The sequence below is a fragment of the Phocoena phocoena genome, chromosome 6 (assembly GCF_963924675.1).
Source record: "Phocoena phocoena chromosome 6, mPhoPho1.1, whole genome shotgun sequence".
Classification (NCBI taxonomy): Eukaryota; Metazoa; Chordata; class Mammalia; order Artiodactyla; family Phocoenidae; genus Phocoena; species Phocoena phocoena.
Genome location: NC_089224.1, coordinates 92,422,973 through 92,444,042, shown reverse-complemented (window position 1 = coordinate 92,444,042; position 21,070 = coordinate 92,422,973). Strand labels below are relative to the sequence as shown.

The 21,070-nt window shown below is 44.5% G+C and overlaps 1 protein-coding gene across 2 annotated transcripts in view; it reads right to left on the bottom strand.

Moving 5' to 3' along the window:
• Nucleotides 1-1,769: 1,769 nt before the first annotated feature.
• Nucleotides 1,770-21,070, bottom strand: part of LOC136124125 (PALM2-AKAP2 fusion protein) — a 269,905-nt gene continuing 250,604 nt past the window's right edge. The window contains exons 8-10 of one of the 2 annotated variants that reach the window (XM_065878539.1): nucleotides 13,626-13,804; nucleotides 7,916-7,954; nucleotides 2,683-2,781 (exon numbers count right to left, since the gene is read on the bottom strand). In XM_065878539.1, coding sequence (XP_065734611.1) covers nucleotides 2,683-2,781; nucleotides 7,916-7,954; nucleotides 13,626-13,804 — 317 coding nt within the window. Of the gene's footprint in view, nucleotides 2,782-7,915; nucleotides 7,955-13,625; nucleotides 13,805-21,070 lie in introns of both variants that reach the window. The other variant, XM_065878540.1, reaches the window with a different exon arrangement.

Here is a 21,070-nt window from a genome sequence, read left to right as displayed (position 1 = left end):
TACATAGTAAGTGTGTCTGGGTCAATCAACGGCAGTCAAAGACCAACTTATCTGCCTCTAAAGCGATTCCAGGAATTGTGTGGCCTCCTAAGCTTTCTTTTCAGCTGCCCATTCTCTTCTCAAATGTAGTTTTAAGGTGGGTACACAGTTTCCTTCAAAACAGAACCAAAAACTTCAGGGAAGTCCTGAGCACTGTTTCCTCTTGCAAAAGATGGGGAGTTCATCTGTATCAAGTCTTTGGTCACTACCAGATCCAGAGTTAGTCCAGAAATCATGAAGCATGTTTCACTTTTTGCGCAACCCACAGAACCGTTCTGTTCTCCAGGCATCCTAGCAGCTCCTGCATCCCTGGGCCACACGACGCTGCTGCCCCGACTGTTTTCATTCCCGTGCCTGTCTTGGGAACGCTGGAAATCCTCAGACAAAGCATCCTTCTTTCCTGGGTGCCCCCATTTCACCTGTCAGGACTCCTCATCTCATTTTCCTGGGAATGTCCGTCTCCATGCCAGCCTCTCCCACCTGAAAATAAATTCCTAACGGCAGGGATCTTATTTGTTTCCTATCCCCAGCGTCCAGCACATTTTGTTGACTATTCGTTCAGAATGTTCAGGAGCACGAACCATATAAAGATGGCGCCAATTATCCATCTGTAGAATTTGGCTTCAAATTGCAAGTTCCCTTGGCAGCTCCAAAGGATCCTTGTAAGTTATCAGAGAGTTCCATTTTTTACTTTGTGTCTACCACTTGCTTACGAATAAACTTTCCCCTAACGTTGACACTAGTCTAATAAAAGAAGATAATGTGCATGGATCTACATACAAATCTGGTGGAACTGCTACTTGTCGGGACAACACATTAGCGCTTATGACATAAAGACATAAAAACAAAAATGAATTTTAGTGAGGTCTGACTTACTTATTGCTTTTTTAAAAACCACAGTTTTAAAACAAAGGGGACGGAAAAAAAGAAGGCTGGTCAGTTTTTTTCTCATGGCCAGAACTAAAAAATTTCTCATCCAGAAATTGAGGGCATTCAATGATTGAATACCCTTATCATATTGCTTTAAATGACAGAAAGAGTAGAGCTGGTGTCCTTTAGCGTATACTAAGCATGGATACAAAGCATGAGAATAAATATGGTACTTTCCTAAATGTCAAATTACAAAACTGCTCAAAACTTTGCCATTGTGACTCATGCAAATACCATGTTAGGTCAACTTAATATTACAAATACTGCATCAGCTCGGAGCCTCTATATCCTTTTCATAAAAAAGAAATTCTCACTCACTCCTGACGCTGGCAAACAGCTTTGGAGGAAGTAAGTGAACACCCTTGTCCCATGATCATCCTGGAATTTTAATCCCCCCACACACACATACACCCTTACTCATGAGCACACATGCGCTTTGCACACATACACAAAGGCATGTGTACACACACACGCACACGCACGCACGCACACCACCTTTAGGATTTGTAGCTGAACCTAAGCCTGCACTTAAGTTCCTATTCTATATTTTTCTCTGTATCATCCTGAAAAATACTGGTTGCTCAGAAAAAATAATCTCTCTAACTTCCTTACTTGCCCACTCTTTCCCCCTCCCTTCTTCTCTGTCTACCTTTCGTGAGCTTTCTTTACTGTCTCTTTCTGATTGATCCAAAGTATCATTCTTCCTACTCCCCTGAAGGTCCACTTTACATATAAAATATAGTTATAAACACCTCTTTATTTCTCAACGTCTACCTCTCTAAGGCAGTTCGCCCTTTTTTCAATTATTACCACTCTAAAAATACCCCTCCCCTCTTGAACCAAGCTGTTCAATGTGTATAGGTTTTATACATGGATATATTCCCCCATCCCATCATAAAAATAGTTGTTGCCCACTAAATATAGTTTTCATATAAAGAAACAGAATTGTGAAAATGTGTTCTCATAAACTGCAGCCCAGTCAATATCATAAGCAGACAAGATCCTAAAGCTAAAATAATCCATTTGGTTTGGCTTTCTCCCCCCTTCCTAAACCTCCTAATGCAGAACAGGTTGTGTTTGCAACATGAAGAAATGTTGTCTTCAAAATATGGACTGCGATCCTTAATTGCTCCCAATTCAAGACAATTAAACGGAATAGACATGGAACCATAGATGCCTCTTCTGGGCAAATAGAGAGAGAAGCATTATTTTATAGCTGCTGGAGTAAATGGGGTTAGTCCAACACCTCTGATGCTATGATGGGTGGAAACCGGTGCAGGTACAGGGAAATATCCTCTGCTGGGTGGATGGCACCAGCTCTGTGGCTTCTCCAAATGGCCACATTACCATTGTTTTCCTCATCACCCAGAGAGGCTAGTCTTGGTTCTGCCTGTAGCAACCATGTCAATTTGCTTGTCACTTCTTTGTCCTTTTGGATCAACTGTGGTCCAAACCCAGGGGATTCTTTGAGTTACAAAAAAAAAAAAAAAATCCTTTCTCTTCTGACTCCCGGGAGTTCGTGTTTGATGGGTGGACTTCTTTTTTCACTTGATTTTTCATCATTGTACATTGCAACTTCTTCTGGTCTGCATAAGGATTGCCGAGTTTGTTTGCACTTTAATAAATATTCTATTAAAATGCTTTGATGTGTTGATTTCTTGGTTTCTTGGGAACCCAAGCACCAAAGAAGCTTCCTGGGTGGAAGGATGTTGACTATTCATTGTCCTCTTCCTCTTGGTTGGCATAGATCCCCGCCTCCCAGCGCAAGGCCAATGCGCTCTTTCTTCGATTAACCCGTGTGGCCTCAAGGACCTGAAGAGAGAGGGAAAAAAATTACGCAGAGTTCATGATTGTTCATTATGAACACAAACCAACTTCCCTGTTTCCTTCCTCCTTTCCCTCTCTCAACAGCATCTAATGAGGGGGAAAGTGGTAAAGCGTCTGGTACAGCTGGGAGGTAGGAGAGACGTGAAAGTAAAGGTGGCGGGGTGGGAGGTTCTGGGTAGCATTCACTTCAGAGCCAAAGTTCACTTTTGACCCATCGTTTTCAGTATAGAGAGACTGAATTTTCCTGAAATGTTCTGCAAGTTTCGTTGAACTAGACCTGACTCTGCACCAAGTTTTTAGATAACGAAGTGGATTGCTACATGCTATATAGATCAGTGCAATCTGATTTCAGTGATCTGTATCTGCACCATCCAATACGGCAGCCATGAGCCACACGTGGCTACTGAGCATTTGAAATATGCCTAGTGTGGCTGAGAAACTAAATATCTGATTTTAACTAATTTTAATTTCAATAGCCTCATGGAAATAGTGACTACCATACTGGACAGCACAGCTATGGACAGTCTTGGTCTCTTCATAAACAAGCAGACGGGAAAGTAATTCCAAACAACTGAACCAGTGTGAATTCATTCCACCAAGCTTTGTGGACCTACATAAGCTGTGATCATATTTGTGCCACAAAAATCTACTTTGGTATAATTACGCTTGAAAGAAGAATTAAGTGAAAAGAAAAAGAGCTTCTCAGGCCACTAAAAAACGGAATCTGAGCATTTTGATGTGACTTCAGGGCCACAGGTGCTGGTAAAGGAAGTGAAAGGTGACAACATCAAGGACAAATAGGCTCACCACCATCGGGGTGAGGCCACCCTCCCTCCAGCTCCCCAGAAGAGTCTGTGGACCCCAGGGGGTATCCTTCGCCAGTCTGCTCCAGCTTGAGTTTGGTCCAGATGACATCCAGATGAATGACATTTAGGTTGCCAACGCAGGAGAAACGGCTCAATTTCATGATACTGCACCGAAAGGAAGCCCCTGCACGCCAACCAGTTAAATGACTGTGACATCAGCTTAGGATGTGCAGTTTCTGAATTTAAGGTCTAGCAGAGCCAACACTAGTTGGTTATCCAACCAACAGGCGATGAAGTCTTTGCTTATTCTGAGAACAATCATTCTGGCAAGGGACAGAGATGCTGGCAACTCCAGAAAAGCAAGGAGAGGCAGGTTTACCGGCAGTGATGGGAGCCCAGACATAAGCAAATTCTGGTCAGATTAAAGGTCTGGGCAGGGAGCGGGCATCTCAACTTGCTTCTCTGCACCTCTGACAAATGCATGGACTTCCCAGAGCAGCAGTGTCTTTCCTCCAGGAAGGCTTCCCCAGTCCTCCTAGCAGGGACGGCTTTGACCGGATGTATAGGACACGACTCAATCATGTCTCCTGAAGGAATGTTCACCAGGAAGCACGTAAGCCATGCCCTAAAGTGTTGGTGTGTAAACATATCATGGTCACCTAGTCAACATCTAAGAATAACAAATCAGTAGGAGGAAAGCATGTTTCCAAGTCTGGTAGAGTTAAACAGTAGAATCTTCTGGTCAAGGCCTGGTAACATGGTACTGGAAGGCAGTAAGGAACTGGAATTGCAAGTCCTGAGCTTTGTTTCCAGCTCTGTGCCTGTCGTTCATGGCATCTTGAGTCTCAACTTCCTTCATCTGTAAAACGGACACAACACCTGCCCTATTTCACAGGCTCTCTCAGGAAGCAATGCAGCCTCTGAAGTCCAGGCAGGTCTCAGTTTAAATCCTAGTAACTATGTGACCTTGGGAAAGTTTATTACCCTGTGCCTCAGTTTCCTTATATGTAAAAAGAGAATAATAAAAACCATAGTACCGAGGTGTCTGAGGAATAAATGAGGCAAATAAATGAGGCAAAGAATCTACCAAAGTTTCCAGGGCATAGCAAATTCTTAAACAATAACTACGTATTTCTCTCATCATGTGAAAGGGCTTTATAAGCAATCAAGTGGTATTCAAACATAAGACGTTTTGACAAGGAGCTCTACATTGTGGTTTGCCTTGCAGACTGTACATACAAACTGAAAGGTTTACATAAGAGCTAAAAATAAATCTAAGGTTCTGAAAAAAATAGTCCCCATCAATTTCAGATGTCCCTTGTCTTGTATTTGGGCCCTATTTTAATTCTCAATCATCCTGAAAATTTTAATTTACTCTGTTCTTTGGGAACCCATTTCAATCCATCTATCCATCCATCTTATAGCTATTTATTGGGTTCCTACCAAGTGTTGGGCACAGGGCTTCATGTTCAGGATAGAACAGTCTCTTCCCTCCTCCAACAGACCTTTTGAAGATTCAAAAAGCCAAGCCCTGGGCTTCCCTGGTGGCGCTGTGGTTGAGAGTCCGCCTGCAGATGCAGGGGACACGGGTTCGTGACCTGGTCCGGGAAGATCCCACATGCCGCGGAGCGGCTGGGCCCGTGAGCCATGGCTGCTGAGCCTGGGCATCCGGAGCCTGTGCTCTGCAACGGGAGAGGCCGCAGCAGTGAGAGGCCCACGTACCGCAAAAAAAAAAAGCCAAGCCCTTGGGGAAGGTATGTGAATGAGCATTTATTCCACAATTAATTCAGAGTACTGTGTGTGAGTGAGTGAGTGTATGTGTGTGTGTGTGTGTGTGTGTGTGTGTGTGAATAAAGGTCTAGCAAATCTAGAACTTTTGTTCTAGATTTCTACATATTAACTTTATTTCCTAAAGTCCATTCCTTTCCTTTCTGGGTTAAAAAAAGCACTTGCCTCTGGGGCTCCGGTAATAGTGAACACTTACATCACAGGTATCACGCATGAACCAGCTACGGGTTTTAATCCTCGCCTCTGTTCTATGGGATTCATACTATGAATTTCACATATGAAGAAGCTGAAGCACAGAGAGTTTTAAAATAATCTAACATCAGTTAGTAGGAGGAAGAGCTAACATTTGAACCCAGAACTCTGGGTGCAGAGTCGATGCTCTGGGCCAGCATGTTCCACGGCTGCTCAGTGGCTGGGGGGAGTATGGAGGAAGCAGCATCAGAAAGGGCAGTAAATACTCTCCATAAGAGTGGAGAGAGAAAACATAAAAAATAATAATAATACAAAGACCTGATTTAAGGTTTTATCGTTTTCACAAATTAAATCAGATTTAGGTCTGGTGGGAGAAAAAGAAAATCAATTCTCTTTGAACAATCCTCTAGTATTAATTTTTCTCTCCAGTGCTTAGGGAATTCAAGTGAATCACTTCAGTTTGAGCAGCAATCAACCTAGATAATTTTATTCTGGGATATAAAACAGAAGACAGATACGTTAAATAACATTTATATTAATATTTTATCCCTCATATCTTCCACTGAAGGCAGACAGAGCCTAGTGTTATCTTCCTTGGATGTATTTGACCAGATTTTCATCAATCTTACATTGACTCCAAGGGGATGTGGGCTCCTAGGGTCTAATTCTTAAACCAGCATTTCCTCACTGAGACCCACAATTAGACACTGAAGAAGGTCCATGTAATGGTATTTTCAATATTCATTTTACAGTTTGTGAAAAAAACCTACTAATAAGCATCAGCTCACGTCTACAGTTAACCATAATTATTTTGCTAAATATGGAGATGTGAAATATATACTGTGCTATAGGTAGCACAGCCAGTTTGAAGAGTAGTTTGCAATAGGTAGTGAATGTGAGGATGGGTAAGCCCTATAACCAGTACTTTTACCCCTAGATATATTTAGAGACTTTCTTCCATAGGTCACACAAAGAGCTGTGTAAAATAACATTCATTGACTCATTGTTTGTAATGGCAAAGAAAAGGTACAACCTACATTTCCATCACTAGAAGAATGAATAAATAGATATGTATTCATTCAATGGAATCCTATATACGGCAATTATAATGAGTGAACTAGAGCCATAAGTATCAACACGGACACATCTAAAAATGATGCAGACAGAATAAAGAGTACAGGATACTACAATATGATATATTTATATAAAGTTCTAAAACATGCAAAACCATTAGATATAATTTATGTACATAGACATACGTAGTACAAGGATAAAAACATGCATGGAAACAATCAACACCAAACTCCAGAAAAATTCCCTCTCAAGAGGGAAAGAAATGGGAGCTGGGAGAAGTAACAAGAGGGCTTGAATGGTATTTGCAATATTAATTTCTTTTTAAAATAGTAAGCAAATATTATGAAATGATAAGAAGGCACAAAGCTGGCTAGGGGGCTTTATTATTTTACTTTGCCATATCCTTGACACATTGGCATGCCAGCTCCATGGCATCAGGGACACTGTTCAGGTGACTGCTGTCTTCTCAGAACCCAGAAAGTGCCTGATGTGTAGTGGCATCTCAATAAATTGTCAACAGGTTAATGAATAAATGATTCTCTACAATTCTGTATATTTACAATAATTCTTTTAAAATAAAAATAATACAATGCTCTAGAAATAAAAAATATAAAAGCCAGTATGCTTTCTCATAGCATATAAATAAGTCAATATATATGTGGAAAAGTAAAAAATATTGTGCTTTTTCTTAGCACAGGTTTGTGAAATCTGTGTGAAGGGAAGTTGTAGGGGAAAGGTGGAGGCTTGGGGGAAATTCAATGCTTAAAGAAGCTTCCAAACCAAAAATACAGGTTTAAAGATGGAGTGGGGGGGGAGAACTGCTTTGGTTCACAGTAGGAATAAGTTATCCCTAAAGTGATGGCATGGAGCTCTCTGGGTTTGTGTTAAGGTAAACAAAGGACTGATCCCAACCGACAGCCCAGTCCTCTTGAGCTGCATGGTTTTCTAACCAGACCAGAGTAGATTTGCTGTCAGCGGCTGAAGAAACAAACAAACAAAAATCCGAACAGCCCATTGGCCGTACCCTCTAGTGCAAACATCTTCCAGATCCATGAGCAAGACAGAATCTTCTCCAACCCAGAGCACAGCACAGCAAAGCACAGCCGCGTGTACCACTGTTGCATGGACGCTAACATTTCAAGGCAATCACCCCATTCAGAAAAGGCAGGGAGAAAACCCCATGAGGAAATGGCAAACCACGACAGCATGCACCTGGGTCAGGCATGCAAGAAGACCAAGACAAACAAGTGGAAAAGTACCTCGGAAGTCACCTTGCAAGACAGTAACTTAGAGGTGTACTGGCAGAGAGGGAAAAACCAGGGTTAGTACATGGCAGAGACACACTCACAAAACGCCCCCCAGCTGGGAACTGGCACCACGCCGGTGAGGGGGGGAGGGGACACAAGAGGGGAGGTAACATCAGGAGACCAGGACACACCCACACGAAGACTTGCTTCATCTGATATTCGTTTATTTAAAAGTCTGTATCTTTTGCAGCAAGTAGATACCCTATTATTCCTCCATAAAAATATCAGATAAGCCATACTTTGTTAATTCAAGATTTGTTGCTTCCATCTTCTGTGCTTTGAATTAACAAGATTCTTTCCCCCCGGGGTTGTATGCAACCAACTGCCCACGAGCAAGATCCTTAAGGGCATTCTGGATTTGTGAGAATCTATGGACAAACAGCCCTTCCCCTACCTGTAGGCGTCTCTGAACCCCAAAGTAGTCTCGTAGTCTGTTGTCCCATGAAAAGAAGGCCCTAACCACAGACAGGGGACGGTTTGGATGCGAGGTTTGCAGAGGCAGATTCTCTGGAGCTGATCTAAGGATGGCACTGCCAAGGGAGACCAAGCAGCCTCCCTCATCACGACCTTGCGGGTCCTAAATAAGTTCCTGAAAGTGTAGTGATTAAGTAGGAACTAAAAGGGTCCTTTAGTTCCTATAAAAGGAAACTAAAAGTCACTACAAGAAAAGCTCAGAGAAAAAATGTCCCGGCTGTGGGTAATGAGTTAGAAGGACTGACTCTGGACAGCCTCCTCCAGAATAGTGGTCATGACCTTGCATTTACACTCACGACTTTAGAGGCACTGATTGGTTTCTGGCATGGTGACCATGCCAAAGAGCCCACTGGACTGGATAGGAGGGATCGTATGTCTGTGATCACTGACTGCTTCTTAGGTACTGCACTTAAAAATCACAGCTCTGGAGCTTCCCTGGTGGCACAGTGGTCGAGAGTCCGCCTGCCGACGCAGGGGACATGGGTTCGTGCCCCGGTCCGGGAAGATCCCACATGCCGCGGAGCGGCTGGGCCCGTGAGCCGTGGCCACTGAGCCTGCGCGTCCGGAGCCTGTGCTCCACAACGGGAGAGGCCACAACAGTGAGAGGCCCGCGTACCGCAAAAAAAAAAAAAAAAAAAAAAAAAAAAAAATCACAGCTCTGTAATGATCAGACAGATGACTGAGGGCTGATAAATGTGGAGTGCTCGTCTCCTTTGCACCTTCCCAGGGCATGTGTGAGAACCCGAGAGAGCTGGGGGCACAAAGCATCACTGATGTTGGCTGAGCTTCCCATACAGCCTGCGGTGGCGGGGGTGGGCACTGGAGCCAGACGGGCTTCCTCCATCCACCCAGTGAGAGTTTGGCTAGAACTCCCAAAGGGTGTCCTGGTCTAGAAGGAAGTGTGTGCCAGGAATTCTTGGAAAAGCAGTGACTGCCAGCCCCCAGCTTGGACTTAGCCCAGGAATCAAAGAGGCCTTCTTTTATTCCAAGACAGGCAGGGAAGGCTGAACGCCCTCCCAGTAACTATTATGGGGGCAAAAGAGAAAGAAAGAGAACACAGGAAAAACCCACCTAGATTGTGTGCTAGGAGGAGGGATGGGGCTCAATGTCCAGGAGGCTGTAATCTGGACTCAGCCCAGCACCCCCTTGACTGAGAAAGGGAAAGCAAATCTACCAAACAAGTTCAAGAGCACCCCTGACTCAAGAACTCATTGTCTTCTGAGGCTCAGGTCAGACTGTGGGGGAGAACTGGCCAGAACAACAGTGGTGCCTCAGTATCCTTCCTTTGCAAGGTACCAAAAAGCCTTACAGGAAACTATGGTTCATCAGGCCATTATGAGCTACATGACTGACCAGAGATGGCATCAGGCCCAGATAAGGGGACATTTCCACTTAAGATAACATTTCCAAATAAAAGAAACCTCCACTAAGAGCAGGACGGTTGCATCTGGGTGGGCAGCGTGTGTGTTGCACAAAAACACCAGGCTGGGGGATGGATGGGGTTGAAGCTCAGACCCCCGACTCCCCTCACCAACCGTGTAGCTGGTGCAGGACTGCATCCACACAGAGTTTTGAAAAACGGTGCCTTTTGCTAATTCTCACAAAGGCCCTGCATAGGCTGGAAAACAGCCCAGGGTAAGGCGTGTGGGTGGAGGTTAGCAATCCTCCTACCCCCAGGTTAGCCAAGGGGCCCCTTAAGAGGTGGAGCCTGGCTCAGCCTTGAGCATGGAGACACTCATCAGGGACCACACCATGCAGAACAAGGAAGCCAGCCCCGGCGGATGAAGACTGTCGCTACTCAAGGGTTATCTCAAGGCCTGAGCTGGGAACAAGGATGGCCGTTTGGGGGTAACCTTTTCAGAAAAGGGGCTTTTTCTGGTTCCTTGTCATTGACTTTGTCACCAACTGCAAAAGGAAGCGAAACATCCACAGGTGACTTCATACGACAGGTGACTTCATACGACTACTATAGTGACTCCTGGGCAGACATTCCCAGAGAGAGATTCATGATTTAATGTTCCATCTTCCATCATTCTCTGAGCCCTCACTGGGCTTCCAGCAGGAGAGAGGCCAGCTAAGAACATGAAAAAGACCACTAAATACTGCACGGTTGTCCCCACCCCACCCCCTGGCAGGGATCCCATGAGCCAGAGGCCTCCCTCCTGTCCTGCAGGTGATATTTTATCAAATGGGAGAGTGGAAGGGCCCTGAACTGGGGACAGGACTCCAGACACCATCGCTGCTCTGGGGCGGAGGGATGCTGTACCTGTTCTGCTGGTGAGGATGAGGTTTTTTTCCCCAGATAGGTTGGTGAAAGCTACTCATGGAAACGGCGGGCACAGTTTCATTTGCCTTCCCTCTCTTTCTCTTTCTCTCCTTCACGCTCACTGACATCATTGTACCCAGTGCATCACTCTGCATACATCCCAATTACCCCACTTTGTCTTTAAGTCTACCTTCTCCTTGGGAAGTACAGCAGATAAGAACGCTTCTCATTCAATTCAGAAAGAGCTTGTTGCTTCCTATGGGTGAACAGGTGGTTAGGTCCTGATCACGCGTGAGGGACTCATAAATGCTGCCCACTGACTTTTTGGAAGGAATATTGGCAGGTGGAAGTGCCGGGTGACACGGGACCCAGGTGAGCCAAGTGAGGTTCATAGAGGGTGGAGGATCTAAGAAGCCACAGCTTGCCCTGGGGACAGTCTACGTGGATGAAGCCAGGAGAGCAGAACTACCAACCTCTGGAGCAGGGAAGCCAGTTACAACACAACTCAAGCTTCAAGCCATCCAGCTGCCCGCTATGACTATCCTTCTGGTATGAGAGACCATTAAAGAAGGGGCCACAGATCAACTAGGAAAAGAGATGAACTCCAACATATTCTCCAGTGATGGATGACGACACAACAGAAAGATCCCCTGAATCAAAAGAACTAAGACAGGTTAACAGGCGGCTCTGAAATGAAGTCTTACTGATGAGCATATATTTGCTTTAGATATATATGGGGGGGGGCGTGTTTTTTCCAGATTTGGGTCTCTTAAAAGAGGATACAGTGGGTTGGATAGAATTTTTTTTTCTGTTCCTAAGAATTTTCAACAGCAACAAACTTGGTTCTCTTGTAATATCAACAACAGTGCAAAACACTTGGCCTTGAATTTGAGATCTGGGGATATTAACAGCTTGATTAGTTAGCAGGTTTCTTTCTTTCCCGAAATGTTAATTTACTTGAGAAAAATAGAGACAGGAGGCTATCACTTCACTGTGTAAGTGAAGGGCAATCAGTATGTTAAAAGGCTGATTCTAGGGCTACCCTGGTGGCGCAGTGGTTGAGAGTCCGCCTGCAGATGCAGGGGACACGGGTTCGTGCCCCGGTCCGGGGAGATCCCACATGCCGTGGAGCGGCTGGGCCCGTGAGCCACGGCCGCTGAGCCTGCGCGTCTGGAGCCTGTGCTCCGCAACGGGAAAGGCCACAACAGTGAGAGGCCTGCGTACCAAAAAAAAAAAGGCTGATTCTAAGCAGCTTCCTTCATGAAAAGGGAAAATCCAACCTGATTGACATTCATCAGGTGGCTGCCTGAGTGTTAGTGTGTCAGCCTCTGCCTATAAAATGAGTAACTTCACTTCTGGGTGTGGTGTTTTCCCCTAACACCTGCACTTCAACACAAAGGGCATGCACAAGAGATACAGAGAGCGTGCTTCCAAATCACTCAGCTGGGTCACAGGCAAGTGGTCCATTGGTTCTTCCCCATCTACACATCCCAGCTAACTTCCACCAAAGCTGCTGATGTATGGTGTGGAATCACTGAAGAAAAGCCCCTTATAGCCCTAAGCTTCAAGGTGGTCACAGACTCCAGAAAATACCTTAAAAGGGCTGAAAAGAAGAGCCAGATAAAGTGACTTCGTGGACAGAAAAGGTCCTACAGGCTCAGAGAAGGAGCCCCGGCAGTTGAAACCCGAGCAGCAGCCATCAAGGGCCAGGCCCATCCCACTGTACAATACAGGGAAAAGCCCAGAAATATGCCAGCCCAACAGAGGAGCTGGGCCAGTATTCCAAGCAATTTAGGCCTCAAACCCAAGTGAGAGGAGACTGAGACACACCAAGTGGGTCATTCAGCTGCCACAGGCGTGTTTGCTTGCTTTCTTTACCACTAAGTGTTCAGTATCTGGCTTCAACTCCAGAAAACCTTTAACTCAGCCAACTTGGATACGAGAGGCAGTGAACCAGCATGGAATTCCTACTGTGCGCCCCATCGCATTCAAGTTTAAGGTGACCAAGTAATTTAGCATCCAAACTGGGGCACTTTTAAGAGGGAAAGGAGATGATGCTATGAATAATTACTCCAGGACAACAGGCATAAACCAGGACTGTCCTGGGTCAACTGGGGAGTATCCTCAACCGAACCAAGCTATTTGGGGGGAGGAGGCAGTTACCTCAATAAATGCTAATGGATTCCAAGGAGGTTGGCACGGACCCCTGAGGCTGATCCCCAGGCTCCTGGCTGTGCAGGCTGTGGACAGCACTGGCTCTTAAGCCGCTTACTGGAGAAAGAAACCGCAGAGTAGACGACTTCCTTTGTGGTTGGCGGGAATGTCACGTGCAAAGTTCTCGGGGTTGAGGGTAGCAGGGTAACTATGTGGTTTTTAACTGTCATTTTAAGTGGCTCTCTCCTGCCAGACTGTACACACCGGCTTGGTAACAGCCCAAAACATACCGTCTTCCGAGCACTGTGTACCATTTATAGGGATCGCCCAGAGCAGACACTGAAGGAATAGCATCGTCATAGTTCTCTAGAGAAATAACATTTCTACAGAACAGGCGAGCGATGGCTGAGATCAGCTCCCCGGTGCCTGCGGGTGATTTCAGGGAGCTTGTGTCCTTCCTCCCGCATTGCCCCTGCGCGGTGTCTTTCTACACACACACCCCACACCTCACGCACTAGCCGTACCAGTAGACTCAAACTAGAACTTGGCAGCCAAAAGACCCACTCTTTGCATGATCAAAGTTTTTGAGAACAAGGCAAAACCCCCAACCCAACTGCAGGCATGTTAAACCACACATTTGAAAATTGGTGCTGGAACCACGGTGCTGGCCAGACAACCGCACACACATCCGTGCCTGAACCGGAGTACCGTACGCCGTACTGAAAGTCACCCTTGGACACGGGAAAGAGGAAAGGAGGCGAAACTTACACTACTATCATCCATTCTCTCGCGCCTTTTAGATTTGTGTGTCTCATAGTCTTCCATGAGGGTCTGCATCAGATTCTTGGGCCGCTGTGATCCGGCAGCCTCTTCGGGGGCTAAGTCAGGCTGCAAGCTGGGACCTTCAGGTGTGGGGGATGGAGGAGGTTGGACTTTCTCTATTTTCCCTGAAACAACATGAAGAGAACACCCTTTCTAAGCTTGTCTGGTCACGACTGCTTTTGAAAAGAAGAGAAGAACACTGGCAAAAAAAGCAACCTCTGACATACTGAGTGGTACCAGAATGATGGTTAAGTGCAGGTCATTTTATTACAGGGATCAACATGCTTAAGGATTAATGTCACAAACCCATCCAACGAAGACCTCAAGGAAACCGGTTTTAAAGTCAGTCAGACCAAAGAGGGCTCTCAGGCACTTTGCAGATATATGCCAGACAGACAGACAGACAGACAGACAGATGCTGGCTCCAGTCGTTTTGGGGACAAGTATTCTATCACAGATCATACAATCAGACTGTCAGAGGTGGCGGTGCCTTTGAACCTTAAAGACCCATTTCTTACAGATAAGGAAAACTTAGGCTCGACAAAGGGAAGGCTGTGTTGGGCTACCAGGAGCTGGCGATGGTATCCAGGTCTCCTGGTCTCCTTCCCTCTTTCTTCTCTATCAAAGGTCACCAATGGTCAGATGACCAGCCTGGGTTTTTTTTATGGACAACACATGTTGTAAAACCTCTGAACGAGAACTAAGCTGTTCTTCCCAGGTCATTCCAGTCTTACACTGGCCAGCTTCATTCTTTACCTTACCTGCCACGGTCCTGAAAGCACTTAGGTTTGAGATCCCGGATCTTAAGGAATGAATGCCAACAACAGCAGCTTCAGTGTTGTAGAAAAGGGGTGCGTCAGACTTGGGAAAGGTGAGGTTTTCATTTTTGAGATGCCATACAGGTATTCTCAGCATGAGAAGATTGGGTCCACAGTCATCCACAGTGGTGTGGTGATGCCAGGCACTGTCACTAAGACCGCCTGCATCCCACCCTCTTGGGAAATGCCTTCTGGCCAATGAAGGAGTGGGTTATATTGCCAGAGCCCCAAACGCACCTCTGAGAAGTACCTTCAGGTGCAACAGTCATGATTTTTCCAACTATGCCCCTTATGGGAGACACAGCTAGGGTCTGCAAACAAGGAATGTGGAGGAAACACACAAAATAAATGGATATTTCAAGCACAAAAGTTCAGAAACCACCAGGGGAGGGTAAAGACCCATTTGACCTCCTCCAGACCCAAGATGAAGACAGCTCATCTTTCTTTGCCTCACTCCCCCCAAGACTGCCTGATGGAGCTGGAATCACAAGTGAAGCCTGGGGTCCATGTCTCTGTGTGGGTGGCTACAGGACTTTACTGGACATAGGTCCTTTGATGGGAGTTGGGAAGCCCCCCGGAGTTCAGGAAGCCCGAGTTTTAATTTCTGCTCTTCCATGAACCAGCCATGAGGTTGGCTGTAGACAATCATGTAATGTTCCCCCTTTAATCTTGAGCTGATCACTTAAGTTCTCCAAGTTTCAACTTCCCTAGCTAGAAAATGAGAATTTGGGGAGAAGTTGTCTTGGAAGTCCATTCTAACTCAAACATTTTGCTATTCTATCAAATACATTTGGCAAGAAGATCAACCTTTATTGATTAAAAAAAAAAAAAGTATATGGCCAGCACATTTGGCAGTTAGGTGGGGAAGTGGTTTTTAATACACAGACACTCCATCTGTAGACCCACCATTACATTAGTGAACTTAGTGAAACTCATTGCTTTGACCTCAATTACCCAGATCATCGATAAAAAGTCTTTTGATATTAACAGTAAGGTTACAAATATTTTAAGGTCTTCAATCTTCAAATTCTCTAGAAACGGTTTCTATTTTTTATTATGGAAATCAGGGAATGCTATCATGACACCTATGGACCCATCAACTATATTAAACATTCATCAAGATTTTACCACCCTTGCTCCATCTGTCCTGCCTGCCTGCCTTCCTCCCAGCCTCCTGTACTAAAATATTTAAAGCAATCTCAGACCTCAGGCAATATTACCCCTGAATACGTAGTGTGTATCTCTAAAAGTTCTGATTGACTTTTATTTTTAACTTTTATTTATTTATTTATTGGTTGCGTTGGGTCTTCATTGCTGCACATGGGCTTTCTCTAGTTGTGGTGAGCGGGGGTTACTCTTCGCTGAGGTGTGCTTGGGCTTCTCGTTGCGGAACAGGGGCTCTAGAGCGCAGGCTCAGTAGCTGTGGCGCACAGGCTGAGTTGCTCTGCGGCATGTGGGATCTTCCCAGACCAGGGCTCGAACCTGTGTCCCCTGCATTGGCAGGTGAATTCTTAACCACTGTGCCACCAGGGAAGTCCCTGATTGACTTTTAAAATGAAGCTTTGAGAAACAATACAGCCCAGTGGTGAGCATGCAGTTCTAGAGCCAGCCTGCTTGGGTTTGAGCTCATTAGTTAGCAGCCAGATACCCTTAGGGCAAGTTACTTGCTTTTTTTTTTTTTTTTTTTTTTTGAAGTTTTTCTATCTCAGTTTCCTAATCTGTAAAATTGGTATGCTGATAGAAGTACCTACCTCATACGGTTGGTACAAGAACTAAATTAATATTTATAAAGTTAATATTTAGAATGGCAAGCATCCAATGAGTCTAGTTAGTATTTCTTTGGAATCTCAAAGAATAATATGTCTACGGAGTAAGAACAAGCAATTTCATGGGAAATTCTGCATAAAAATTTCACAACTCTTCTAAAACTAGAAATAGATACCACATGACCAGGTTGGTCACTTTCTAATTGACCTCTCAAGTGTCCAAATCATCTCTCACCAGCCAATCCTCCAGCATTAAACTTCTAGAAAGCATAGTACATATTCACTGCCTCTAACTTCACCCTTTCACATATACCACCCCTGCCTCATAATACTTTGTTTATACTTCTGGGAAAGCCTTTTTCACATACTGACTGTATCGATCTGGTTGTTTAAGCTTTTCTTCTCAATAAAGCTGTAAAGTCACCTGAAGATAGGGACCATTTCAATCGGCTATGAATCCCCCTAACTCACTCCTAGAGGAGGACCTTGTCTGTCCCGGTCAATGCTGAATCCCACAAGGCAGGAGTTCAGGCTGTTGAATGAATCAGCAAGTCCATTATGAAATATACAGAGCAGCCACTTATTAAATGCTTGTGGACTGGGACAGAATTCCCAGTACAGAATCTGAGGAAAGTGTTTAAATGTCTTCACCAAAGCACATGAAACAAAACAATCTTGGTCTACAGAACCACAGACGCGATAGCTTTGGAGTAATAACAAACACATTTATATGGCATTTCATTGATAGGCTTCATGTCATTTGATCCTTACAACCACCCTAGGATGTAGTCAGGGTGAATGTCATGACATCTCTGAACAATTTAGACCATGGAGGCTCAGACTTAACATCAATCCAAATTACATTAGTTAGTAACAATCAGAGTCAGGTCTGGAACCCAAATTGTGTTGACTGTTGCTAAATTATATAATTGGGTGTGTGCTGAAAGAGAATCGTAAAGAGGGTGAAAAGTTACTATAAAGAAGTGGACATTTCCCGCTCATTTCTTAGTATGCCATTAAAATGAAACCCATCCCCGGAGCAAGTTTTGCCGGTTACAGCCACTAGAGGTCACATGAGTAACAGGAACCAAAGACTAGCTTAGCGGGTCTGGAGCAGTGTCTTCCAAAGAGAAGGTGGCTGAGAGGTCTTGGAGAGAACAGAGGGGTTCAGATAACCAAGGCCACATCAGAGCCTCAGGAGAAGCTGTCACAGGTCTCCAGAGAAAGGGACCCCCAACCCCGGACTTCTGGGCTGGTTGACATCTGGGGAAGTCGGCTTGGCTGGGCTTCTCTACCGTGATCTCCAAGCACCCTGCCTCCAGTACGGTTCCAACCATGACTGGAATTCTCACGCAATCTTAGGAACCACACAGGCCATCAAAAAGCTGGAGAGGGACCTAGCTTGCAGCCTAATCAAGTTTTCCCTTTGATTAGGATGGTGAAAAAACTTCTCGTGCTCTTCCATCAGTAATAGACACTGCAGACACCACCACTGTTTGGGCCATGGGGATCATGACATAAATGTGATGCAAAGCTTGGGAAGTCTGTCTCATCTTTTATGGCCTTGGAAAGCACTTTGAAGTTCCTTGGCCCTGAGGACAAATCTCATTAGAATCCCCAAACAATGATGGTTATCTTTGGTGTTCATTAGCGTGCAACCAGCACTTCCCCAGTACCCCCAGGTCCCATTCCCACTTGTCCCATCAAAACTTGTTCTCATATAAGTCTATTCACCTGGTGAATGACTGAATAGCTGACGGTAGCTGAAAGTGGCCTCTATTTTCAATGATAAACATCCTGCTATCTAGTTTCTCACCTGGGCTGAACACTCTACAAAATAGCTCTCTTGAAGGATCCCAGAAACAACATGAACAGTCAGTGTCATGCAGACCTCAAGGCAGACCTGTGGTGGTCTTGGCCAAGGCCTGGTCCCTGACATTTACAGAGCAGGGAGCAGGGGCAACGTGAGCTTAACTGACATAGGAACCAACAGAAGAAAGCTAGACTGGAATTCAAAGTGGACGGTAGAAAACATACTCGAGTTTACTTCATACATATGATTTTGTACAAACTATTCCATCTAGAGTAATTTTAGACTTAAGCATTTAAAGATGTTTGAGGATAAGCAGCTTCACTTGGCTGGGATGATTCCAAAGCCATGTTTCTAAAATCACGTCCTATTACCTTAGCTTTGTAAGAATACTACTCAATACTGCAAACGGTCAAAAGGTCATTGGTCAAATAAGTTTGAGAAACACTCGACTAAAGAAAGCTTTAACGATAAAACGAGATAGATTTCCTTACCAGGGGACTTCTCTAAGGTTTTAGTGCTAATATGACTGTGAATCTCTAGTTTAGGAATGGGGGTGCAGCGTTTCTCAAATTTATTTAACCACAGAACCTCATTTCATAGAATCCCTATTAATATCTTGAGGAAAACAATTTGGAAAATACTATTCTCTAGTGTATACTAGTTAACCACTAACTACTAACTTATGGGCACAAGTTCAACTAATAAGTATGGGCACAAAGCTTATGTACAAGAACTTTCACAAACTTGTTCGTTTGTTTGCTTATAATTACATATGTGGAAACAACAAAGGCATCTGACTATAAGAGAATGGTCAAATTAGTTGTGGCTTATTCAGATGATGGAGTATTATTTAGCCATTATAAGTCATGTTTTAGTCTCTCAAATTTAGAGGAATAGTTATGGACATGGGAAAATATTCAAAATACATTAAGAGAAAAAGCAGGTTACAAAAGCAGAAATACTGCAGGGGTTTAGGAGTGCAGGCTCCGGAGTTGGACTGCTTGGGTTCAAATCCTAACTCACTACTTATTAGCTGTGTAAAAGAAAACAAAAGTGCACACATGACACGTGGTAAAACTTAGTCAGGATAAGATGAACAGTCTTGTGGTTGGCAGAATAATGGCTTCCACAAAGATGTCCAAACCCTAATCCCCCAAACCTGTGAATATTTACCTTACATGGCAAAAGGACTTTGCGGGTATGATTAAGTTAAAGACTGTGAGATGGGAACACTATCCAAGATTATCCAGTTGGGCTTGGTGTAATCACAAGGGTCCTCATAAAAGAGATGCAGGAGGGTCAGAGAGAGAGAGAGAGAGAGAGAGAGAGAGAAAGAGAGAGAGAGAGATTTGAAGATACTATACTGTTGGCTTTGGATATGGAGGAAGGGGCCACAAGCCAAGGAACGTAGATGGCCTCTAGAACTGGAAAAGGGAGGGAAATGGATTCTCCCCAAGAGCCTCTAGAAGAAACACAGCCCTGCCAAGATCTTGATTTTAGCACAGAACGACACTATTTTAGTCTGTTTGAACTGTCATAACAAAATACCATGGATTGGGTGGCTTAAAAAACAGAAATTATTTTCTCACACTTCTGGAGGCTGGAAGTGTCAGATCAGCATGGGTACCAGCATGGTCAGGTTCTGGTGAGAGCTTTCTTCCTATCATGCAGATGGCTACCTTCCAGCTGTGTCCACACATCACAGAGAGAGAATGAGGTCTCTGGTGCCTTTTCTTATAAGGGCACTAATCCCATCATGAGGGCCCCACTCTCATGACCTCATCTAACCCTTACTATCTCCCAAAGGCCTCATCTCCAAATACCATCACATTGGGGGTTAGGCGTTCAACAACATACTGAATTTGGGAGGGGACACAATTCAGTCCATAGCTGACACATTTCAGATTTCTGACCTCAAGAACTATAAGATAATAAATTTGTGTTGTTTTGAGCCACTATATTTGTGGTGATTTGTTACAGCAGCAATATGAAACTAATATACATGTAGACCCAATGTTATCTTCCAGGCACATGTGTGCATGAGAAAAACTAGGCAGGGAGTAGTTAGGATTATGAATCACTTTGCCTTTTATCTTTATTCTTTACTTTCCAAGTTTTTTTTCTACAATAAGCATGAATTAATTTTAAATTATAAAACAAACCAGAATTTTTTTCTTTTAAGTATTACCACACATGCTAATAAAAGCAGATAAAGCTGGGGCTTTAACCTTCATGGACCAGGCAGATCCAGAAGCCTTTCTGTCTCACCAGGCAGCACACACAGGCCCAGGGGAGCTACTGAGCTGACACCTCCTGGGGGCCTTAGAGAAGCACTGGTCACATTCACTGGTGACTCTCACAGGCAGACTAAGGAGAAGAGTGGGGGAAGCAGAATTTCACTCCAAATTAGTAAATGCTGTCTCCCATGATTAGTGGAAGAAAAAACTAGGAAACATGAATTTGTGTTTCCTGTTTGTTTAAGTAGTTAAGCCACACCTTGTCCAGAGAGAAAAAGCCACGCCTTGACTGCGTTTCTGGATTCTCCAAACAAGATGGATTTCCCTGTGCTGATGGGGGCAGAGAGAAAAACCCGCAATTCTTCCCACCCAAGGGAAACTAGAGCTAGGGCTGCATGTCCTCAGTACACAGCTGCTGCCATCCATGACAGCCCACACCCTCCCTCTATAAGAAGAGGACTAACTTCTAAAAAGCCAAGAGGGTGGATTCCCAGAGTTAAGAAAATTATTTTGGTCAAACATTAGGATTTTGGAGATTATTATATTCTATACACATAGCATCTGACGTCTTAAAAATAAAAGATCCTTTGTTTCTACATTTCTCAAAAGAAAGGAAAAAGCTATCACCCACTCTTATTTAAAAACCAAACCGAACAAAGACGCCCACCAGATAACATGCTTTGGCCCAAGCCCCCTCAATGATCTCCTTTCTTCACGGAGCCTTGGGGTGAGCTTGCAAACATCTAAACGACTCGCA